Consider the following 26,282-nt stretch of genomic DNA (forward strand, 5'->3'; position numbering starts at 1 on the left):
ATACACCAGTAAGGCAATAAACACATTTCCTTTACTTTTTGTGAAAAGAGAGTAATCACTCTTGCTTTGCACAAAGTTGTGTTCAAGCAAGGCATGAGTAAGTTTGGCATTCCACTGCCTAGGTGCCTGCTTTAATCCATATAAGGATCTTTTTAATTTACAAACCCTTTTGTCATCCAAATTAAAGTAACCTTCAGGTAAAGACATGTACACAGTTTCATCAAGTTCACCATACAAAAAGGCATTGTTAATATCAAGTTGAAACAAAGGCCAATTCATTTGCACAGCTAAGTTAATCATGCATCTAATAGTGACAATTTTAATAACAGGGGAAAAGGTCTCATCAAAGTCCACACCAGGTTTTTGACTGTAGCCCTTAGCAACAAGCCTAGCTTTATACCTTTCTATTTCCCCATTAGCCTTGTACTTGATTTTATATACCCATTTGCATCCTACAGGTTTTCTACCCTCAGGTAACTCAGTAACTTCCCAAGTATCATTATCATATAAAGCACTCATTTCCAGGTTCATAGCTTCTACCCAATTACTATCCTTACAAGCCTGCCAATAGTGGGCAGGTTCAACAGATTTGTTCAATTCAGAAATAAATGCAAAGCTTTCAAGATCAAGATTAGCATAGCCAACAAACTTTTCAATACCAAATTTTACTTTAGAGTCAATGACAAAATCCTTGTATTTGTTTGGCATGTGTGATGACCTTTCAGACCTTCTATTTCCAATTTGAGAAGTATTTTCACCTTCAAGTTCATTTATACTATGTATGTTATTTTGATTATTCCCCTCAGAATTGTCAATGTTTTCCTCATGTGTTGCAGCCATCTCATGTGCATTGGTACCCTCATTGGAATCTGGTAAATTACCACTAGGTAATTCTCCAAGATCAATAGTTGGGGTGCCAGACTGCCCAGAGTTGCTGCCATCACTAGTAGGGGTACTAGCAGGGTCATTTTCATCATAGGGTACATCAGGATCATCACACAAATTGAAAAATTCAATTTGATTTATTTCTTGATCATTATTTAAGGTAGCCTGATCACTTATTTTAAAAGGAAACACTTTCTCAAAAAATTTAACATCCCTTGAGTAGATAAAGTGTTTCTTATTAAGATTGAATAACTTATAACCCTTTTTATAACTAGCATAACCAACAAACACACACCTCTCTGCTCTACTACTAAACTTGTCATGATTGGCAAGAGTAGTAGCAAAGCAAAGACACCCAAATATTCTAAGATGAGATAAAAAAAGGTTCTTTTTCAAATATCATATAGTATGGAGATTTTCCATTCAACACAGAAGCAGGTAATCTGTTAATCAAATAGCAAGCAGTTAAGATACACTCAGACCACAAATAAAGGGGCAATTCCCCTGGAACAAAAGAGCCCTAGAAATATTAAGCAAATGCCTGTGCTTTCTTTCAACAATTCCATTTTGTTGAGGAGTGTAAGCAATTGAAGTTTGATGAATAATACCTTTGTTTTCACAAAACATGATGAAGCTTTTATTACAAAACTCAGTCTCATTATCAATTCTAAAGATCTTAACCTTCTTTTCAAATTGATTTAAGATCAGATTGTAGAAAACAACAATGCAATCATACACTTCAGTTTTAGACTTAAGTAAATACACCCAAAAAGCCCTAGAATAGTCATCAACAATGGTTAAAAAATATTTATACCCTTCAAGACTTGGGACCTTATATGGACCCCACACATCCAGATGCACAAGCTCACCAAGGTGTGTGGATTTATGATCACTTAAGGGAAAAGGTTCTCTTACTTGTTTGGCCTTTTGACAAATTTCACACATTACAGTTTCCTTTGAAAAATTTATATCATCTCTTTTGTTTAAAACAGTTAAGACTTGGTCAGAAGGGTGACCAAGTCTATTATGCCACATTTGCTTAACAGAGCAGGAAGTTATTTGACCCATTGTAATACCTTGATCAAAATAATAAAGTCCATCATTCTGTCTACCAATCCCCAGAATTTTCACATCCCTCAAATCCTGAGGTAACACATAACAAGCATTTTCATTAAAAGCAACACTACATTTATTATCTCTTGACATTTTATGCACAGAAATTAAACTAACACAATATTCAGGAACAACAAGAACATCATATAGAATGATGTCTTTGGACAGAATCATGTTACCGACTTTGGTAATAAAAGCCTCAGTCCCATTGGGATGAGACACTCTTATTCTTAAATAAGATATGTCAATAACATCAACCAAATACTTATCAGTGTAAGTGAGGTGTTGATTAGCACCAGAATCACAGATTAAACCTAGTTTTTCTAATGCAGGTTTGATTTTAGAATTGAAGCACACAAACTTATGAAAATTTTTGTTGAAAAAAACATTGTTGTTAAACAATCTTATACCTGCCATATTCACTTTCACACTTTGACTAGGAGCACCAACAGAATTTTCTTTGATCAGAGAAATTTGTTCATCAGAGAAAGAAGCAGAGGTACTAGAACCAACAGTATTATTGTTGTTTACAAATCTTTTGAAATTTTGAGTGTTTTGAAAGCCATTTGTCTTCTTTTTTCCAAAATCAGGTGGATATCCAATGATTTGAAAACATTTATCAATTGTGTGACCATTGTAACCACATTGTTCACAGACAACATAAGGACCACCAGGATTCCTTTTGAAAGTGGAATTTTTGTTTCCAAACCTTAAATTGTTTCCATTTGGGACTTTCCTTTGAAAGCCAGTTTTAAAATCAGTTTTGTTATTCACATTAGAGTGAAAAACAGAGGATGAAACCTTTTGAGAGTTACCAGAATTAGCACTAGAGATCAACCTATGTGACTCTTCCCCAGAAATAATAGCATAAGCATGTCTCACATCAGGCAAAGGATCTTTAGACAGAATATTACTTCTAACTTGCATATAAACATCATCAAGACCCATTAAGAATTGCATCAATTTTAACAATTGATTATGTTTTTTAAAATCCTCAGCAGCATGACAAGTGCATTTAGGCAGTTTAACCAAAGCATCAAATTGTTTCCACAGAGCATTTAGTTTATGATAATAATCAGCAATAGTAGAACCATTTTGACAAAGAGAATTAATCTTGTGATGCAAATTAAAAGTAACAGAACCATCAACTTTATCATAAGTTTCCTGTAATTCAGCCCAGACATGAGAAGCCATTTTAGAGAAAATTTGACCAACATACAACTCTTCAGAGATAGAGTTCAAAATCCAACCCAGTACAACAGCATTGACTCTGTCCCATTGTTTTCCTAAAACCTCATCTCTATTAGACCTTTTACAAGTTCCATCAATAAAACCAATTTTGTTTTTACCCTAAAGAGCAAGTATCATAGTACAAGACCAGATATTATAATTTTCAGTTCCTTTGAGTTTAACAGAGACAACAGTCAAAGAAGCAGAGTCATTAGGATGCAAATGTAAAGGGTGACTTATATCAAGTTTACTAATTCTTGTTGCAGTTTCACTTTCAACAGATTCATTATCAGTGTTATAATCATAGTCATGCAGGTTATCATCAACATCCATGATAGCAAGTAGAAACAAGCAAACACAGATAATAATACACAAGATCAAGAAGAACACGATAAACTAACACAACAACAAGAACACACAGAAAAGCAAGAATATATAAAAAGAATAAAGCAGAAAATGTATATATATATATATATATATTTTTTTTTTTTGAAAAAGGAAAATTATCTTTTATCTCCCAAATAGTGCCAGGGACAGGATTCCTTGCCTCTCACGGAGGTAGGTCAAGTTTAACACAGTTGGTTTTGTGAGAAAAAGATGATAAAAAAAACTTTTAGAAAAAGGAAAGAATAAGCACAAAGAATAAGAAGGGAAGAAAAGGATGCAAACAGTGCTATTTAGAAGGCTCAGATGATGGAACCCTACTAGTTTATTGATTCACTTAGTCAATAAACATAGCAGGATCAAAGCAGCAGAAACACCAGGAGAAGAAGTTTATCTATTGATTCACTTAGTCAATAGAATAAACCCAGAAGATATTGAACCACCAGAAAACCCTAACCCTAAAACAAGAAATTAGGGTTTCCGAACACACCTAGATCTGTAAACTCAAACGGTGATTAAATAATCATACGCCGTTCAAGAAAAACCAGATCTAATAAAAAAAACCCCAAATCGATCAACAAACCCTAAAATTATTATTGAAAAGATTTAGGTGAAATTAGTATTTTCCGTAACCTGGCTCTGATACCATGTTAAGAAATCCAAACAAACCCATATATATTGAATCTTAATCCAATAAACATTCACAAGACTGATTTCAATCAGACTAAGGACAAACAATCTAAATAAAAGTTTACTCCCGTTAATCGGTTGTAAACCTATTATCTAATATTGATAATAGTTCTATTACAAAACAAATTAAAACAATGAACTGGAGAAGATAGTACAAAACTTCAAACGGTATGATTTCTCTCTTATCTCTCTCAAGAAAAAAAAAACCCTAAGCTGGGTATAATCTTCAATATATAGGAGACAAAATAATCATCTTCCAATCTTCACCCTCTTATTTCTTCTTTGACACTTTTAGCACCAAACCTGCAAAATAACAAACTAACACAAATGGTCCCTCAGGTTTAAACAGTTTAAGTTAAGGCTATAATTCAACAATATTTGATTTCAGTCTGTTACTGTGTGTGTCTTTTATGCGAGTTATGGTCACACCAACTGCCATGGTGGCTAACTTGCTCATGGTCTATGAAGAATTGAAGATTAATGAGGGTTCAATTAATGCATCATTGCGAAGCGTAGGTATAGACATTTTGGGACATTTGATACACCACATAGCATAAACCAGCAACACTATATGTTCGAATGGTTGTACACTTTGAGAAACATATAAGATATCTGATGTCTCATATTCTTGTTTTTCCCCTTTGCCAAAAAACGAAATCAATACACATCTGGTGTTAAGTGTTGAGATGTGTAACGATTTTTTTGCTAATTTTACTTAGGGATGGAGATCAGCCAACTGTTTTACTTTTTAGATCTCATATTTATAGTTTACAACTTCACATGAACAAGATTTTGATCTCATCTTAACATATCAATATCCATGTTATCTACGAGTAGGCGAGTATGATGTGTTTTACAATGCTTTTATTTGACTTCGGGTATACAAACTTGTTATTTATATTTTTAGGGTTGTAGTTAGCATTTTTCATTAAAAAAAATCGCATTGCTATGTTGTTGAATTTAGTTTTTCTTTTTTTGGAAAGAAAGTAAAAGAACACGGAGGTTTTATAAACAAGTTTGTCTTGAAAGGGAAAGGAAATGGAAGGTGGAATGGAATTATATGTTTGATTTTGTTTTGACGAGAATAAGTACCCGTGCATTGCGGCAGTGAGATGGTGGGGTGATAGGTGATAAAGTGTGATAGGTTATAGAGTCCAAATGCCTTAACCGTACGGGTTCTGCCATCGGATTTAAAAATTCGTCGAAAATATATCGAATGACATTTTTTAATGAAAAAGCATAAAATTTTAAGAACATCATATAATTTCTATATATATCGATGTACGATTTTTGAGATAAAAGATTTTGAATGAATTAGAGGAATAAATTATTTTTGGAGGAGATAGAAAGAAATGATTGGTTGAGATTTAAGAAAAGAGAAAGGGTATTAAATTATTTTAGGTAAATATAGAATAGATCCCGAGGGCATTCTGGGAAAGTAAATGTTGAAACTTAAAATTTAGACAGAGAGAATTTGTTTTATAATATAATACGAGAGCAAGTACCCGTGCGTTGCAGCGGTGAGATGGTGGGGTGATATCTAGGTCATAGAGTATGATAGGTTATAGGAGTTGATATGTCATAGAGTATGATAGTCAAATGCCTTAGCCGTACGGGCTCTGCCCTCGGATTTAAAAATTTGTCGAAAGTATATCGAATGACATCTCTAATGAAAGAGCATGAAATTTTAAGAACACCCATACAATTTTTATAATTTATCGATGTACGGTTTTTGAGATAAAAAGATTTTGAATGAATTGGAGGAATAAGTGATTTATGGAGGAGAGAAAAAAAAGATGATTGATTGAGATTTGAAGAGAGAGAAAGGGTATTATAGTTATTTTAGATAAATATAGAATAGATAAGAGGGGCATTTTGGAGAAGTACTTAAAATCAATATTGAAAATTTTAAGAAAAATCTGTTTTATAATATAGTATAGATAGATATAAATATGCATTTGTATAATTATAATATAGATAGATATAGATATGCATTTGTATAATTGTAGGTTATTTAGAGAGAGCTTGTGATACAAAGTTACAAAATCTAGAGATTCAACATGACAACAAACTAAATTTATTCCAAAACTTAATATTTTAACTACATCATGTGATTTTATATGATATGTTTTAACGTTCAAAACCGTTTATAAATTATTAGAATTATGTCAGCAATGAAATTTGTATATTGTGATATATCGATAAAAATTGTATAAATTAGTATATAGTGTGATAAGTGTGCCACAATTATTATGTATTAATAGCTTGTACAACTTCATAAAAATATAGTGATATTAATATTAATTAATTTAGTTAATAAATAATAAATAACAAAAAAGAAAAAGGAAAAGAAGAAAGCATTAGAAAAAAAACAAAAAGAAAGAAAGAAAAAAGGCATGAAGCAAAAGAAATTGCAAAGGCAATGAGTGAATGAATGGCGCACTCTCCGATTTATTAGGGTTTTGTTTTTTGTTTCTATTTATTATTTGTTCTCCGAATAACACGCCCACCAAATATCCCCCCTTCCTCCATCATCATCATTTCTATCATCTCCTTGAAACCCCATCATCGTAACACACACAGTAAGTACACACTGTTTCTCTCTTTTTGTACGTGTAACATATTACATGTTTTTAATTAATTCTTAGTTGTACAAGTCAAAGTTGACTCTTTTCTTTGACCCTTCCTTTCTTCCTACTTTGAAATATATTTTATTTAATTATATTATGTCTTGCTAATGTAGTTAGTAGAATTATGAAGTCATACTTTTACATTCCTCAATCAATATTCCCCAAACCTAACACCATTTCCGTGTTTTTTGAAGCTTTTCTTTTCCAAATGTTTATTTTTGTGTTTGTTAGTTTTGGGTGACATTTTATGTAGCTGCTCTTGTATTAATCAAGTTTAATTTGTGTAACTTTTATAGTTGAAAGATTGTTGAATTTACTGCGGGGTTACAAAAAACATAGCTAAAACGGGGTCCCTCTGTTGTGTGGCCGCTAGGCCACATGGGTCCAATGCGGTTAGCCAAGATTGGTCCATGGGTCCACATGAGCCTTACTGGAGAACCAACACCAGCTTCTCACCCCCTCCACCTACATGGGATTTTCGCTTTCAAAACGAGGGTCAATCTTTCGGTTCTCAAGAGGGTAGTCGTTTATTTGGTTCTTCCATGTCTACCGACAGTAGAGGAAGTAGGAGCTGGTTAAGAGGGAATTATTTACCTAATCATCGCCATTCTGTTTCTGACGGAACTGGGGTGTTTTTTAGTAGTCCGTCCGACTTGTCTCCAGCACAGCAATGGACTCCTCCTGCTATTCAACAAATCAGGCTTGATGATTATGCTACTTCTTCAAAAAGAGGTAATATGCATATATCCGATTAAGATTTGTTATGTTGCTTGCTATATATATTTGTGTTGCATCATGGTATGTATTTAATGGTGTGTTGGTTGGCGCTGTCTTAAATTTGGCGACACGCTGATACCACTTGTCGTGTTTTAAGTGAGTTGTTGAAGGTAGGATATGGTAACTTGCTAAGTTAACCTGATAACTGCAATTGTCGGTGTGTATATTATTACTTGATCTCCTTTTTTCCAATTTAGACTGTTTTTGAATTTTGACCCATTTAGCTAAACGGGTGGGTTATGTTACCTTCCGTTGTTAAAATGTATCACCTATTTAATATGAAATGGGTGAAATAGGTCGGAAATCGCCTTAAGTGGATTCAAATGCTTAGAACTTCCTAACACTACTATTTAAAAAGTTCAATTTGGTTTTGAATGGTATAGTTTAGTTTTTTTATTCTTTTTAAATTATGCTTAATACATTCAGTCTATGAATTTATAAAAAAAATGGAAAAAGTGTTGGGTCACCCCCGACTGATTTTAACATGGTACTTAAATATGTCCATCTTGCTACCTATGCTTTGTATGGTTTTGACAATAGTTTCTTGAATCTTAACCAAATTCACAATGTCTCCTTTTGCTTGTTGTTAGTCTTAAGCATTTTATTATTCTTGTTTTTCTGTAGATGAACGTCTTTATATAGTTAATTCTGGAATTTATATCATGTTCATATCCTTTTACTATATATGGATCATTTGTTAATTATAAAGGGGTTCCAACTTTCAAGTGACTATTTAAGTATTAGTTTGGATTATCTGTAAAGGATATCAAAGAAAGAGAGTTTACAATATAAATAACTTTTTTGATGGCATTTCTTCAAGTCCCGAAGATGTCTGTTTATATCAACTTGTACATTGTACAATGCGACCAACATTTGGAGGAGCTCATCTAATATACTGATTCTCTCATGTACTTTTATTGATTGAATCAGTTATGTGAGATTATTTAAGTAGGAGTTTTGGGAATCTAAATGAGGTATATAAGAGCATGGGGAGTGGGTGTAATCCCCGGCTCGGTTGTTCGATATGGCAAGATTGGGGTTGCGAAAACACCATTCCACCCCCCTCCCACCCCACCAAAACTTCCTCTTTCGGGAGGTTCTCCATTTAACACTGTTTCCCTTTCTCCTTTTTTGGCCCCTTTTCAGTTATTGTGTTTTCGACAAAATATTATGCGTTTCTCGGTAGGTAAGTGGAAAGGTGACCATTTTCAATGAAGAAAGATTGGAGAAAGATGGGGAAGGGGAAGTAATGTGGCAGAAAGATGAGGGAGTGCGAGTGTAAAGAGGACCACTCCCCATGATCTTGTGTTGCCTTGCGCTACCGGTCCAAATAACTTTGTAATGTTTGACTTTACACCTACACTAATTCTAGACTTTGACTAATAATTAACATCTGAAGTTATGACTATCATTAAATTAAACTGAGCTACAATGTTTCACTTTTGCTCTGCTCTTAAGTGCTTATTAAGATTTGAGAGAAGGCTCGTAATATAGGAAAATTAAGAGAACACAAGTTTGCCATAAATTTGGATGATAGTTGGTGAAGCTTTCAGTAGTCATCTGTTCATGAGATGTAAGCTCTGTAACCTATGCTGATATATTTTGCTTTGCAATTCTTTTCTGCAGTTTTGGGACAGCAATCCTTTTCGCCTACTTCTGAGGTATTGATTTTTTATATCTTGTGACCCCTTCTTTTGCTTTTCATTGATCAGTAAACCATAGAGGTGACATTTTTGATCACTTTTATATGAATGGATTGATATGGGTTTTGTTCAAACGAGTGGAGAAAATGTTAACCAAATAGAAATGGGTCAAAGGAACCAAGGGTTAGTTTGAAGCATCAACCTCCTAGTTAATTTTAATATATTGTTCAAAACATTAATACTATTACCGAAATAATATAGCTTTTTTTTAAAATCATATTGACACTAATTGAATTTTGTTGGAAATTGGGTCAACACAGCATACCAAATATGCTCGTTTTGAGCCATTACCTAACTAGGCAGACCCCAAAATTTTCCATTCTAACAAGTAGCCAACTACCATCAAATTTTCTGATAAGGCAATCTTTTTTATAGGGACTTTCCGCTCCCCATGATGGCAGAGCTTCCATTTCTTCTAATTCTGACAGTAGTGATTATGGCCCAACAACCAAATCACTGTCTTCCCACCATAATTATACTGCTCGTGGTTGCTTCATGTCCAAAGCTGTTCACCCTTTGGCCGTTTCAGCTGAAACAAACCCCTCCAGACTTGATGATCCCAACGACACCCTTCCTTGTGACTATGACTTTTTAGAAATTTCTGGACCAATGGAACCCGATACCCTCAACAGATCCAATGGTCACAAATGCAACCTATGTGAGCGTTTTCTTTCCCAAAGATCGCCATGGAGTTCTCGCCAGATAATCAGAAGTTTAGATATGCCAGTCACAGGAGTTCTTTCATGCCGCCATGTCTTCCATGCTGAATGTTTGGATCAAACAACACCAAAAACACACAAAGGTGACCCTCCGTGTCCTATATGTGCTAAAACTGAAGCTAAAAACTCTCTTGATCAACGGGTTGTGTCAAAATTGAAAAATGGGTTCCCACGGGTCAAACCGTTTCGTGAAGAGGGACCATCTAGAACATGGGGATGTGCACAAGCGGGAAATTGTGTTGAAGGGGCTCTGACTACACCATCACGTAATGCTATGTTGCTACTGAACAGAAATCGGATTAAAAAGAGTCTTTCTCTGAAGAAAAGTGGCTCATGTTCACCTCAATCGAGTGGTGGTGATGGGGTCGGGTCTTCAAAGTCAGCTTCAAGCTCAAGAAAGAAGTCATGAAGTGGTAAGTCATGTGTATATAACTGTTAACCATAAAATTAGTTCTGTGAAAACTGGTGGTTTTGATTATTAACTTATAGTAAGACCGCCCCAAAATTGATCTCATTGGGTGCCGTTTTCCTGATTTTATAATGTCATTGTAAAATTTCATATCTAATTGCCAACGTTTGGTAGTCTGGTCCCCCTTAAGGTTATGTTATGTATACGCAAGATTTATGTAAATGGTTATGATGTTCTTAGAAATCACTTAACTCACTATGTTTTCTATAATTATGGAACTATTCATCATTGGAAGTGCAGGGGCATGAGTACATGACCACCTCTTAGCCCCTCTGTCACTGGCTGTAATACATGATCATACTCGTATAGTTGTATCTAAGCTTGTTCCTAACTTCCTACCAAGCTATGATACATAGTCAAATTTCTCTTGCTTGTCACTGGCTGTAATACATGATCTCACTAGCCATCAATCTGATTTGACACATTATTTTTTTTTTAATTCAGTCTGAATTGTGATACAAAATTGTAACCGATTCATCTTTACATGGACACAATATGGATTTTCTTTAAAGGATTCAGTCTTTATAAAGGATCAAAAGTAATAATTTTTAGAAGTAGAAGGGCTAAACATTGCATTACATACAATCTAATATAATAAAGGCACAGTTTATTAAATGTGATCTAAGAGACGGTTAAAACAGGCTATTAACCGCCATTACAAAATTCAAATTTACAGTTACTACCACGATTTCCATAAAACCATATACACCAAACTCAAACCCAGAATTCAGACCACTTTCCAAACACACGCACACACACACAAAAGATGGAGCCACCATATGAAGCCAATGTCAGAGTCTACACTCCCTCCCCACAAGCCAACTTTAACCAAATCCCACAACCACCCCCTTTGCCAACACCAGACTCTCTCACTCCTGGTGCACGAAGAAGGCGGGCCGTGGCAAATGGGGTCCAAAAAACACTCTCAAAAACTTCAATGCTCGTAAACTTCCTCCCAACCGGAACCCTTCTCACATTCGAGATGGTTCTTCCTTCAGTTTATGGAAAAGGCGAATGCACTACCGTCACAACCCTCATGATCAATGTCCTTCTAGCAATTTGCACTGCTTCTTGTTTTTTCTTTCATTTTACTGATAGTTTTCGTGCGGCTGATGGAAAGGTTTATTATGGGTTTGTGACCCCTTGGGGGTTAAAAGTGTTTAAAACTGTTTCTGGAATGGAAGTGCCTAAAGACGAAAGGTATAAACTCGGGTTAAGTGATTTTGTTCACGCAATGATGTCGTCGATGGTGTTCTTAGCAATCGCGTTCTCTGATCATCGGGTCACTAATTGTTTGTTTCCGGGTCATGCTAAAGAAATGGATGAAGTTATGCAAAGTTTTCCTTTGATGGTTGGGATTGTTTGTAGTGGATTGTTCTTGGTGTTTCCCAATACCCGATATGGGATTGGGTGTTTGTCTGCTTAGATTTGTGTTTCTTTTATTTACTATCATAATTTCGTGTCAATAGTATATGTAGTTTGGTTATGATTGTAATAAATCAGAATAATGTATAAAATCTACTCTTCAAATGCTATATTAGATGCAATGCAATATTGGTGTTTCATTCAACAAAGAAGTTAGGAGTACCAAGTTTGCGAACAAATTAGGAGCACAAACACCACATTTTGGAGTTTTAATACTACTATTCTCAAATTAGTATTAATAGAAACGAAAGGGAAAAATAAATATAGAAAAAAAATGAAAGAAAAAGAAAAGAAATGGTAACATTTTTAGTAGCAAAAGGAAAGACAAAAAAAAAAAAATATTATAGTTTTTGTTATTTTTGAGTTGTAACAGATATGATTTTTTTTTTTTTTGTTATTGTTTTTTCTTCCCTTATCTTTCTTTCTTTTCGAATCATATTAATCTTAAAGAAATCTAGAATAAATTTTTAGATTTTGCTTTTCATTTTCTTCCCTTTCCAATTAAAATGTACTGAAGAATGCACATCACTAAAATTATGGCTACATAGTCACGTATGATGAACTCTAAGCATATTGCAAATACAATGAGAATATTAATTAGGCTCGACTACTTAATTATGATGAACCTCGTTAATTATGATGTTTGCTACAGCAGAGTAAGTACCTAAAATTGCAACAACAGTTCCAATCAACATGATCACCAGAATCATCATCAACTCAGGGCTAAACCTCTTGAATCCTATTAAAATCTTCCAATAACACAAACATGGAATCAATATCGACAGAGAAATACCCAAGAATGCACCAATAAACGCCATCACATACCCAAAGTATGGTACCACCAATGCCACGACGACAGTGGCAATCACCAGACATATTCGAATGACCCAACTCGTTACCTTGCTTTCAAGAAAAGCTAATGTTTCTTCTACAGATGTTACAATCGGCGCAATGATTATTGCATATTTGGCTATTGGATTGACCAATGTTGTGTAGATTGCTATTTGTGAGGTAATCTTTTCTGTTGGAAGATTTAGTGTCACTTGTGATGTCAAGTGTTCCCCAAACATCATATAACCAATTATCGCCATCGTTCCATAGCTAATTGTGCTCAAAGTAAAGCAAACAATTAGAACCTGCAGACAAAGTTTCATAAGTTTACTCAAATTTCTGGATCCGTCACTAGTACTGATTCATACATAATTAAGGGAGACTTGACTTACATAAGGGAATTGGGACTTCCTTTTCATGGAATTGTAGAGAGTTGGAAAAACAGTATGACCACAATAACAAAAAGCAAACATACTAATAGAAGTTGGCAACCCACTCCAATTCCAGAGTTGCCCTGTTTCATGGAATCCAATTCCATCAAAAGCACCACCCCAGAATACAGCCAACACAAGAACCACAGATGAAACAACCCCGAAAGCAGAAACATATGCCAAAACTCCCAAATTTCTTAACAAAGTTGTAGGAAATACCATAAGAGCAGTGAGCAAAACAAATCCTTTTTGGCCTCCAATTTTCTTTCCAAAAATGTGAATGTCTTCCTTTGGAAACAACTTGGATAAAAGATTACCTTCCATGATTAGAAACTCAACTGCGGCCAAGAAAAGCTCAAGGTACATAAACATCATGATGATTACTCTGCCTTTTCTACCAAATGCCAGTTGGCCAATATCCGGGTAGGACTTGATTCTTGCATCCGAATCCATGCATCTACGAAGAAGGATACCTGTGTAAAAACATAACAGAGCGATCGATAACAGTAATAGTAGGCATAACCAACCACCTTTCGAAAGCGCATATGGGACCGACAGTATCCCCACACCTGATCATCATCATCATCAAACACACAAACAATGTAAGTTACATTACAAGAGACCATATATATATATACTTATAATTTTCATCGAGTTCGTTCATGCATAGAGTATTAATGATAAATCTTGCAATTAATATGGTAATTTTTAATTACCCGATAAAGTATTGACAGCATTGAAGCAAGTTCTTAAGAAGGTGGTGCCTTTGGTGGTTGATGGTTGTTGATGCTGTGATATTGATACCTGCTGGTTTTGGCTCTCCATTCTCTCCATATATATATACATTCAATTGGATTGCACTGGGCATATATAGACTCAAATTAACAGCATTGACAAATGGCAATTAGCTGGTAAACTAAATTAAAGGCCATGTTAGTTATAGCATTCAAAATTTTATATTATATTATAGCATTCAATTTTGTAATTAATACCTTAGTATAATTAATGTTTTATTTTTTGTAACACTCACTCGGTATTCAACGTCGGAATATAAGACAACGCGAGTTCGTTGCTGACCATGATCCGTTACACGCCTTAATATAATAAATGTTTTGATTTTTTCAACAGTTAATCGATATATATTCGATATCAGAAACATACACCTCATAGTATAATGGTGCAGTTCTATACATACCCAACATAACGTGCAAAGAATACCAACGACATCAGAAAATTGAAAAACAGAAACGTACACCTCATTGTATAATGGTGCAATTTTGCATGTACTCAACATAACGTCCGTGCAAAGAATACCAATGACGTCGGAAAATTGAAAAACAATCACTTTAACGTAAGTTTATATCTTCGGTTTTTTAGAATATTCATAAGAACTTGTAATCAACCTAAAAAATGATTAATACCTTTAACGTAAGTTTATATCTTCGGAAAATTGAAAAACAATTAATACCTTACAGTATAGTAGGAAGCCAAAAATTGAAAATTCATAAGAACTTGTAATCAACCTAAAAAACGGGTAAGTGGAATGTAGATACTAGACTAAACATGCAAATCATACCCAACCCATGAATGGACAATCGTTAAAAAGAGCTTAAATCAAACCCAACCTACGTTTAAATAATCTCCTAATTGGTATATGGTAGCTAGTTTCCCTTCTAGACATTAATCCAACTCAAACTCAACAAAAACAATACTCGTATATATATATATATATATATATATATACACTACTGTAGTATTTAATTGTAAGTTTTTGATTCGGAACAATCTAAACCCATCCACATTGTTGGCTTTACCAAATTTGTTACGCCAACATCGTGGCCTAGAATTTCTAAAACCGATGAATGGCTGCAAAAGTAGTTAATATAAAACTTTTGAAAATTGAAACATTCTAAGATTAAACAAAGGTATACATATTCTAAGATTAGTAAAGAGAATTAGTGAAATCCACGTGTCATATTCTTAAGGTTTTAAGTTGATTTTTAGATATATGAGTTAGGCTGATTAATCATTTTCCATTACGATGTAAGTTGCTATATATATATATATATATAAAGTCATAAAACAACGTTAACAACTTCTTACAAGTAACTAAATCAATTTTTCATAATCAAAAGTTGACAGAATAACTCAATAAAGGTACCTTTTTTGCCGTTAATTAAAAAAAATAAATAAAGGTACCCTTTCGATATATACAAATATAACAAAATTTACTATTTTATTTGTGTTATTTTCTCTAAGATTTCTTTGAAACAAAACTACGAGTATTAATTTGTAACAACTGTCATTCTTGGTCTTCCAGGTTCAACTTAGACATGCATCTTATATTTTGTACGAGAGGATCGATAGTATTTGGCCTTAGCCTGCTTAGGCCACTCGTAGTAAGCCATGGATGAGCACATCCATGGCCTCTTCCATGTCGTTGATTTAGGACCTTAATGCCACCGAGTAGTTCGTGCTCGTCGGTTTTAAGCAGAGGGTGGACGAGAGAAGTGGGGCCGGGGGTACCGTGGGTTTTGTTTAATAAAAAAAACATTTTTTCCCCATGTTTTAATACATGTAAATATATAGAATTTGGGCAAATGATCAAAACATAAGTTGTACCGTACTCTACTCTCACATCTCTTCTCTATTTTTCTTCATGTGATCAATTAAACAAAAATCTCCAGGTTGTAATTTAATTTGTAATGTAATGTTTATTTTAATAAATGTAATGATTTGTTTTTAATAGTATAATATTTTAGTTTTATAAAAATAATAGTTTTATTAATATTTGGGTTAAAATAAAATAGAATAAAAAAAAAGTTTAGGAAGAAACAAGGAAGAGGTCTTAATGCTATAGATAGTTCTTAAATTGAAATAAGCTGACGCCTAGACTACTTTATGTCTTAGAAATGTCCAACAAAATTTCACATATTTTATATACATGTAAAATACAATATTAAAAAAAAAACTTTCAAAAAAAATTAATGTATACATGCCATTCAAAGCAAATCCTTTTTTAGATACCTAAGGGTGCATTTAGTTGGTGAAAACACTTTGTGTTTTTCACTTTTGTTTTCCAAGAAAACATGAAAAACAGAAAATGCGTTCAAATCATAGTTTTTCCAAAAAAGTTTTTTATGAAAATAGAAAACATTGTTTTCCACTTTTTTTATGGAAAATTAAAAAACAATTTCATTTGTTTTCTAAAGATTGAAAACTCATTTCATTTCCTAAAATTTGAAAATCGAAAACTTGAAAACATTTCGACAACTAAACGAACCCTAAATTAACATGCGCTCCCTTTTCCCGAAACCAACCATATTACATGCAAATACCATAACTATGAGATTTCATTTTCAAGACTCCAAACCCCACGCTCTGATTTAAATCTGACAACCTGGTCAGAGTCACTGAAAGTCAACATCATATAGGAGTTTCTTTTAGTCAAAGAAAGTGTTTGGCTTAGCTTATATATTGGCTTGTACATATTAGTTTATATCTTTTCATTTATAAGCTTAGAAGCCATTATGTAGTATTTGGCCTAGCTTATATTCTACAAGTTCAAGCATAAGCTTTTTTAAGTGTTTGTGTTAGCTTTTTTTTAATTTAACTTTTGTTAGCAAAATGATAAAAAAAAAGGACATAGTTATATATTATCACATACATAAATAATATTAACCTGAATATGAATTGCTTGAAAATAGAAACAAAAAGTGAAAAATACAAGCCTAAAAGCAAAATGTCAAGCATTAAAACATAATTGACAAAGCCTAAAAACAGAAATTATTATTTACGCATTATAAATTTTAAAAACTTCATCCATTATAAATCATTTATTACTTTCGATTTCATTCTGTTTTATCATAATAATATTAGTTAATAAATGCATGGAGTTCATGAATATATATGTTCAATATCCCAAAAACAACACCATGAATAGTTTTATATATATACAAATAGTTATATATATATATATATATATATCTACACTTGAATACGAATAAGGAAATACTTGATAATATTTTAGACTTTTAGTACACTACAAATGATGAAAAGATGAGTTGTTGAAGAATAGGGATAGATGTTGCAGATTTTGTACAAAGAAGATAAAGGCATATATGAGTGGTTTTGTGAAAGAAAAAAAAAGGTATATGTGTCTTTTGAAGTTCTCACAAGAAAAAAGCTATTGGCTTTTATTATAAAACCATTGTTGAATTGGTTTTTGTAAAATGGCTTATATAAGCCCAAAACCATAAGCTAAACTAAATTGGCTTATGTAGTCGAAAAGAAAAGCTAAAAAACCAAAAGCCATCTAAAATAAGCTACCCTCCAAAAAAAAAAGTGTATATGTCAATTAAACATATAACGAATTAAAAAGTGGATATACACATGTTAACGAACTTAAAGACGTAATGAAATTTCAAAAGACATAGGTTATATAACGTATAGGGCTATTCATGGTAAGACTTAATTGACGTGTTAAACATTTTCTTTTTTTTCTTGCTTATGTTCTCTTTGATCTCTTGGGCGTACTTGTGATCTATATCGTACTATATATTACAAGGTGAGTTTATATTGTGCCTTCGTTTTGGGGGTGTCTGGCCTAGCGTTTTTGTTTAGCTTATGTTTATTAGCTTATTGCTTGTTTTCTATAAGCTTATAAGCTATTATTAAGTGTTTGGCCTAGCTTATATTCTATAAGACCTATCACTACGTTTTCTTTCTTTTGTACTTAGGTAATGTACTTTTAATATGATCTTTTGTACCGAGAATGTTACTCGATGAACAATTTATAACTCTTTTGTACAATATTGACATGTTATGTTTTATGCAATGTATACTACTATCGTCTTTCTGCTTTAGCGGGTGTCATATACATGATCAAACATTTATAACCAATAATATTAAACATTCTCAAATTTTTCATGCATGTTTTTTTTTTTTTTTTTTTTATCAATATAACCACCATCAAGATTGCCTAATAGTCAGACATATTGATGATCTATAAAACATCTCAAGTTTGGTCTGATTAAAGGCTTTTAAACAATCATGGAAATACACGTACACTTGAATAGTTGAATGAAAAACTCGTCTGATATATTAGTATATAACCACAAACTTTCTCCGTTCTCTTTATAGTATGTATGGTAATCTGAAATACTATGTAATCTGCAATAACTTAATTAGAAACTACGGCGAGCCCAGCGAACGGAAACTAAAAGATCCTTTATTTTTACCTGACATGTATATTTTAGCAATGACTTTCACTTACCTACAGCCAATTCTTAAGTTTGAAATTAATCAGATCTACTAAAAGTATAACTGCTTATCAAGGCCCTATGTGAGTTTGTCATATGTAGTAAAACATAAAAGTAGGAAGTTTCGGCTGTTACACATTAAAATATTACATGGTTCTGCTTGCTGCATCTCTTTGATAGAGTTAATACAGAACAAGTTTAGGGAATCCTGGGATCTCATGATTGTACTACTATACCGGGCGAAAGGGGGAATGAGCTTTTTCTAGCTACGTTTTCCTTGTATTAACCAAAAAAAATCAATTGTTAAATTAGGATAATACAAGCACATGCACATATTTTTTCCTTCCAGAAAAGGCAACCTAACTACTAGGCTCCCGCACAAACATAACAAAACTAACCTCTTTACTTTATGTGCATGAAATCACCTCATTGCGAACCCTATGATACATAAAAACTAAACTCCAATGCTCTCCGTCACTCTGCTGCCCATAAATATGCTTACCAGAGAGACCATGCAATTAATGGTGTGTAGAGGATCGTGGTTTAGGAGGCATATATAGTGAATCACCACAACCTATTGGGGTATGCATCAGTGGATTCCACCTATCGAATATTATTCTTCCACCTCTACCAATCCTACCACGATAATTATGACTACGTGGTGATGGGATTGAAGAATCGACTGGTGGTACTATCCCAGCTGCTGCCAATTTTTCCGGCACCAGAGGTTTTGTGAATAGCAATACTGGTTCAAGTGGATCCTGCAAATATTCCAAAGTTAGCCAAATATACAACTATATTTTTCCTAAAAAACAAAACATGCGTTTAGAGAATAAGAGGTCAGCAAGGACGACTAGGCAACTTAATCGTATCATAACTCTTGAGATTAAAAAATAAAATACACCAGCGAAAATTCATGCAATATAAGGAAGATCCCAAGGGCCAGTGTTCTCATATTGTGCAACTATTATTATGTATGATTATAGATCCTAATACTAGGGTACATTCAATTGGTCATATCAAATAGAAAAAGAGGTAATACTGTGAGATGTACCAATTTATGGAGCCATGTAGATGGGACGGGTTCGCGTCTGATCTCTTGCTTCATAAATCCACCAGAAGGCAATACCAATCTTGAGTCGACTAAGCCATGAGACTGGAAACGTACACGGTTGTGTGGAAAGTCATCTGACTCTAAAAACTCATCCTCACTCGAAACAAATTTGGACTGAAAGGATGGTATTTCAGGCAGAGCTAAGCTTTCTTCAAGAAGATCTGTTTGATTCTGAGACCCAAAATTGTATTGTATCATTAATCAATAAATACAAATGTAGTAGTAATTTTGGCCAAAAAGATCAGAAACGAGTCAAAATTAAAGAAAAGAACCACATCATATAAATAACAGCTACGATAGCTGGCGTTGGGAATTATAATACATAGAAAAGTAATAACAAGAGAAGTATATAGATTCATGCAAATAACCATAAATTTAGATAAGAAGACTTTATATAGAGAGAGAACAATATAACTATAATCACAAACAAATCTAATTTTATAAGCATTTGTAATTTGTTTATTCAAATGGCGACATTATATGCCATTTATTAAACTATGGCTTTGAATAATTGAGATCAACCACGGTCTGGTTGTTTGCACAAAAATGATATGAGAATGAGCAACATTAACTTACTTTGTATTTCATTTGTATCCTTTGAAGGGTAACTTCACTCTCCATGACATTTCTCTTCTTCTCTTCTCTCTGTACCATGCAATTTTTATCCAGTGAGTGCCAAATACTATCAGAAGAAAATGAACTGAAAGAAGTCTTAGAGAAAGTGAAGACATGCAAACCTTGATTAAAGCCTCTAGTAAATTTTTGGCTTGGTCGAGGTTGCGCCTCACCTATCAAAAATATAAACATGCAATACATTAGATGGAAAGAACAAAATCCTACACTGAAAGTACACAGTTGATCAGATATAACATTGTATTCGAAAGAATGGAGAAGCTTGCCTGTCGAAGCTTCTCAAATGATTGCACATTGTTTTCTCGTCTTTGCATCTGAAAAATTGTAAAGCAGTCGATTATAGACATATTTTATCAGATATTAAGTCTAAGAGGTCAAGTCAACTTTCAGCACTATCGACGTTAAAAAGAAATTAAGTGGAGGATTAAGAGAAAGCAGAAGCGATTCAGTTAACTATATTGTACAACTTTAGATTTTCTAAACATATAAGAAGTAATTTTGATATTACACATCATACGGCAACTTTTCACATTTTTTTTTTCTCGTTAATGCAACCAGTCAGAAAAACATACACCCCAAGTACAGTTATAACTAATATAATATTGCTGAATTAAACGGGGAGGGACGGTTAATCTTGGCCGGTCTATTGAGCATCCCTAGCTAATCAGAGTAGTGAACCCACTTAATACCTAGGAGTCCACTTAGAACCCAATGCAGTGTTTTTAATACCATGTAATTCCTAGTAACAAGGATTAAAGACACTTAAATCAGCAGCAGGGGTGGGTCTAAATAGCAATTCAGGAACTTACTCTTCTTGTATGAAGTCTATGAGCCTTCTCCCGTGGCCTAAATACATTGTACGGATTGGTGTCAGTAACTGGAGGAGGCGGCTGTAATACCAAACAAGAAAGACATTAACATTCACATAGAGGGAAGGGGTACCCCGAAGACTGATTATTCTGAGGAATTGTGCTTAATGTGTAACATTTTTTTAGAAAGCAGAAACAAAATTTGTCCTTGGCTGTAAATATTAAAATAAACATGAAAGAGAACGAACCTGCAAGCGCCGCAGAATAGGTTTTAGATATCGGTCCCGCTGATAAAATAAAATTTTGAAAGCACACATCATTATGTGTAAGATTAAAGTTCATTATGAGAGTATAAGACCAATATCATTCACTGAAAAATTTTAAAAAGAAAATCTCTAGCAGCCAACTAATTGGCCTACAGGTACAAACTACAAAGTGGCATATAACTTTTGAAACTAGCAAAGAGCTTAAGTCCTAAAGAAAGCTCGGTATCTTGCAATGCACCATGATATTGTAAGTTAAAGTGACATACCTTTTCTTTCCAGTATCTGTAAATTGACTGGAAAACTCCATATTGTATAGAAAGAGCTTGAAGCGCCTACCAAATAAGTAAAATAAGAAATTAGTACCCTACAGGTTTATATAAATAAAATTTAAACAAGTGTATAATGATATTATCATATGTATTCCTGTGCTGATCCAATGACATTTTTTTTCTGAAAACATCCTAGTGGGGAAGACTTTGAGGAACTATGAGTTACAACAAAATTATGTATGTAAAGGGTAACATAAAGCATGGTCATTTAGAAGTGAAAGTGAAGCCACCAACATGAAGTTGATAATATTTCTTTAAGACTAAGTGACTAACCACCTTCAATTATAATAAGACCATAAATTTAAGAGAAACGTCACTAAGTTGAATCATCAGTTCCTACCTCGACTGCAGCATCAAATGTCAAAAGTACAGGTATAGGTGACCCAAGTGTAGGAGTTATAACACCTGCTCTTTCCCGGGCCTTATGATCCAATACCTCCAGTTTAAATAAAATAGCTTCAAATCTGAACCAGTCATAGAACTCAACATGAGAATACAACTCTTAACTTTAGCATGTGTGGGACTAAAAGGACTTACTTTTCATCTGACAGGATCATTCTTTCTTTGTTGAATTCTTCAAGCCAGTCTTCATCTTCATTATCAAGATCATACTCAACAAATTCTCCGATCTCAGCTCGTGCTGCAAAGGTTTCTGATACTATTAACAACATAGATCAATTGATATTACTCTATTAGAAAGTAAGTGTTCAGTAGTCCACACACCTCCCCTTGCGCGTAGATAAGATGCTGGCTGATTGAAAGTGGGAGAATAATCTCTTTCATATGTATCCACAATAACATACTCGGGTGTAGGTATTTCAGAAACAGTTCTCTTACTAGGGACTTGGTGTACCTAAAGATCAAAATAAACACAATTACTCAGCAAGATATCAAAAAGATTTTCATCAGTTCAGCTAATCTTATATCTGCTCCTTGTATAAGCCAGTAAACATGGTACTTTTCGCACAATGTGTAAAGCCTGAAGAAGCACAGTAAGTTTACAGTTCCATTTTCATTATGGTTCTTTCATGCTTTTGAACATACTATTAAAGTTTAAAAAGTCAACATATATCTAATTTGTGTATATATTACAATTTCATTGTAGATTTCCCTCTTTATGAACAACTGAGCTGTTGTGAGAAGCAAGAGATGTCGTGAATGGTGGAAGGTCACATATAATTTACCAGGAAGAAGCAGTTCCGGTTTTACAGCATAATAGAGTATTAACAAATACATAGAACTTATCAGTATAAAGAACCAGCTAATGTTTTCTATCCTAGTTTGTCGCCCAAAGAACACCTGATATGACCCTAATCATTTACTTCCAATTCAAATATGTCAGTTATAGCTTTTGGAGATTGGCAAAATACACATCAAACACTATTCACCATGCTCGCTATAGACATGGAACCATCATAACCATTGCAAATTTGCAACGAAGTAGAGGGCATATGATGTACCCTGGCCTTTTTTATCATTCCCTGCAATTTCTTTTCCCAATAAATGGCTAAAAGCAGCTAGAAGGGTCGCTATCTTATCAACCAGCCTGCAAGATGAGATGTTTAAGGGATGAAAATCCACTTGTCTTGAAGCATATATTTCATATGTACACATGATGTTGCCTCTTCAATACACGCTTTACAAAATTAAAAAACTGCATGCCTAGGAACCATATAGAAATATGACTACTTTTATCAGCGAGGTGGTGCCTATTGGTAACCTCCTAATAGACAAATGATTTTCCCATGAAGCCTCAAATTAGCAAAAGTGAACAAAAGAGGATTCATGTAGAATGCCATGTAGTATGAGCAAGGCTAGTGGGATAGAGTTCCCTCCATAAACCCTAAACTTAAACACTCAAAACTGCTATTTCATCAAACATCATTTCCGCCTCTCCTTCCTTGGCCAGAACTAGAGGGTACCAAGAAGTCAAGAACCTAGTTTAAGCTAGTCATCTGGTAACAAACTTCTCTTGATCCTAAAGTTAGTAAAAACCAAGTAGGATCACCAATCCATGCCAATAATCACAGTGATTGACTCAATGATGACTAATTGATCTATAAATTAAGTAATTTTCAATCAACTTTACTTCTCTAATTTAGACCCAGCTTGATAGAGATACTGAAAAGATAATAATCATACAAAAAAATGAACTATTCAGTGATAGGAGTACTCAACAAATGTAGTTATTACTGAAAAAAGTTTGATCAATGACATCGAATACTAACCAGACCAACATTTGCACCAGAGTATTGCCAACATATGAACACACTGAAACTCATATAAATAAAAAGACAATTTAGAAAATAAAAAAAAATCAAGCAGAACCTGAGTATCATTATCAGCTTCGGAAACAAGGCGGAGCATCTGTGTACGAGTAGATGTTGGGGTATCATCATCTTCAAAATCTTTTATAGATTTTAGAATAGGAAGCTTCTTGTGAATGTCTAAGGGCCGTGGTCTAAAGGATAGTCTGCTCATATCAGCAACTCATCTCCAACTCTGCTCGCCTCACTACAAACAATCAAAAATACACATTACACTTATGTTAAATAGTAACAAATTCTTTGTTCTGAAATAGTATGCATTGATTAATAACATCAAATAGTTTGCATACAGCAGTGGTTTGACCACCATGAAACTACGATATTACTTGAATAGGTTGAAACTTTATCAAATATATGTTTTATTGATTCACCGTCCAACATTTCAGAAGACCGTGTGAATCTAATGTCTATATCATATATACGAACCATCAAACGTATAAAGAGCTGAAGACATCAACAGGTGATAAATTATACAAAACAACAATACCCAATTAAGTCAAAGCAGGGTATGGGAGAGGTGGGAGGTAGACAGTCATAAATTATATGACTTTACCGATAATTTTTTAGTAAGCTATAAAAAAATCATAGAACTTTAATAGACACTATAAACAGAACAATGTTTAATCTCTTTTACTTGTAAAAAAATCAAAGGTGAGTTTTAAATTAAAAAGGTAAACATGATATATTAGCTTTGTAATTACAAAGGATATCGCATTCTTTATATCAGTTTTTGCTTTAACTACAATTACTAATAACATAATTTGGAAACAGAGCAAGCTGCTCAAAACAGATATATAAGGTCATTTCAGTTATTAATTTCAGTCCATCTTGTGTCTAGACTTTAAGAACAATGTGTATATGAAATTAAGTGTACCATATTAAAAAGACATGGACTTTTGCAGCATATAGATTCTTTATTACTATTACAATGCTGCTAGTGTCATATTGCATTGTAACCGACTAATGAAAAGATCCATGTAACCATTACTTAATTAAAGAAATGGCACTTTGAGACTGCCGAGACTTTATGGGCATACTGTACACCCCTCAACTATTCAACCTGTTACGAGACCAATCTGTATATGCGAATAAAAACTTCTACATTGTAACACGGGAAGAAAAAAAAGAAGCAGGTACTGTTCCGCGGCATGTAAATTCTGTATTACAGTTACAATGCAGCTAGTATCGTGTTGCATTGTCATTGACTAATACACAAATAACATGCTACTATTGCTTACCGAATAGAACGGCACTTTGAAAAACCAAAACTTTATGGTCATTACTATCAACCCCACAAACTATTTGATATGAAATAAGAATGTATCAGTGAAGGTCAAATGAAAAAGAAAAAAAAAAAAGTTCCGTTTATGGTTTCATGGAAGACAAAAAGATTTCCACTAGTACTGGTAGCACTTTCAACCTAGTGGACATTCATGATCCACATTCTAACTACAGATTTTCAAAATGTGGTTATCATGAAGAGTTGGTAAGACCGTTCCGTTCGTCATTTTAGTCGTTGGTAATGTGTTCGAAAAAAGGCATAATTTTTTTTCTCTCATTTTGTTGTGATCGTAACTTGTTCTGGCTACCCGAAATGCAAAAATATTGCAAATGTGATAAACCAAAATTTTATAAATTTATTAACAATTGTTATTAATATTATATCTATATAACTGAAGAAACACAGGCATTAACAGAATCATATATACAGTAATGATTTCAAATTTGAAGCAAATAGATAAATCAATATAGCATTTTTTTTTATTTTTTTGTAAATAATGCTATTAATTGAAAAAGAAGTAAAATGAATTACCCGTGGAGAAATAAAAAATGATTAACAATATTGAAAGATAGACGCCGGAGGTGGGTAGTCGGATATCGGAAGCCGGAATCTGCTCTGTTCAGCTGCGAATATGGGTTAGGGTTACGTATACCGATTTTAAAATTAAAAATTGAGCCCGATTTGGATGCAGATAATCCGGGTCAAATATAGCGTAAACTGTTCTTTCGGGTTCGGGTGACACCAAAATTTTAAATCTTTTCAAATGTCAAAAAAAGTCATGTAAAAAAAGTTAATTACACAGATGGTCCTTCTGGTTTGCTTGAAATTTAATGGTTGGTCACTAAGTTTAAAAAACTACTTTTTCGGATTGTTGGTCGATCGAACTGTTTGCAAAATCCTTCATCGTTTGTTGGTCCCTTCTTCTCACATACGCTAATTAGGTACCACCGTGGCACCGTACGGTAAGTAACATG

The 26,282-nt window shown here is 33.7% G+C and overlaps 4 protein-coding genes across 4 annotated transcripts; 2 read left to right on the forward strand and 2 right to left on the reverse strand.

Moving 5' to 3' along the window:
- Nucleotides 1-6,661: 6,661 nt before the first annotated feature.
- LOC122578583 lies at nt 6,662-10,796 on the forward strand. The gene is made up of 4 exons (XM_043750567.1): nt 6,662-6,884; nt 7,229-7,664; nt 9,336-9,370; nt 9,788-10,796. Exons 2-4 carry the CDS (start codon nt 7,343-7,345, stop codon nt 10,538-10,540), a joined length of 1,110 nt encoding a protein of 369 aa, XP_043606502.1. The 5' UTR covers nt 6,662-6,884; nt 7,229-7,342; the 3' UTR covers nt 10,541-10,796.
- Nucleotides 10,797-11,366: 570 nt separating this feature from the next.
- LOC122609736 (protein DMP8-like) lies at nt 11,367-12,026 on the forward strand. The gene has a single exon (XM_043782683.1). It carries the CDS (start codon nt 11,367-11,369, stop codon nt 12,024-12,026), a length of 660 nt encoding a protein of 219 aa, XP_043638618.1.
- Nucleotides 12,027-12,636: 610 nt separating this feature from the next.
- LOC122610827 (amino acid transporter AVT1I-like) lies at nt 12,637-14,112 on the reverse strand. Its single transcript, XM_043783784.1, has 3 exons — nt 14,004-14,112; nt 13,249-13,856; nt 12,637-13,161 (listed from the first exon to the last, which is right to left on the reverse strand). The coding sequence occupies exons 1-3, from the start codon at nt 14,110-14,112 to the stop codon at nt 12,637-12,639; spliced, it is 1,242 nt and encodes a 413-aa protein (XP_043639719.1).
- Nucleotides 14,113-18,790: 4,678 nt separating this feature from the next.
- On the reverse strand, nt 18,791-25,972 carry LOC122579228. The gene is made up of 13 exons (XM_043751350.1): nt 25,840-25,972; nt 24,028-24,213; nt 22,423-22,552; nt 22,237-22,339; nt 22,040-22,163; nt 21,637-21,702; nt 21,353-21,391; nt 21,105-21,185; nt 20,562-20,609; nt 20,400-20,450; nt 20,239-20,307; nt 19,603-19,833; nt 18,791-19,309 (listed from the first exon to the last, which is right to left on the reverse strand). The coding sequence occupies exons 2-13, from the start codon at nt 24,178-24,180 to the stop codon at nt 19,067-19,069; spliced, it is 1,338 nt and encodes a 445-aa protein (XP_043607285.1). The 5' UTR covers nt 24,181-24,213; nt 25,840-25,972; the 3' UTR covers nt 18,791-19,066.
- Between the last annotated feature and the right edge of the window lie 310 nt (nt 25,973-26,282).

This window comes from Erigeron canadensis, chromosome 8 (assembly GCF_010389155.1).
Source record: "Erigeron canadensis isolate Cc75 chromosome 8, C_canadensis_v1, whole genome shotgun sequence".
Lineage (NCBI taxonomy): Eukaryota > Viridiplantae > Streptophyta > Magnoliopsida > Asterales > Asteraceae > Erigeron > Erigeron canadensis.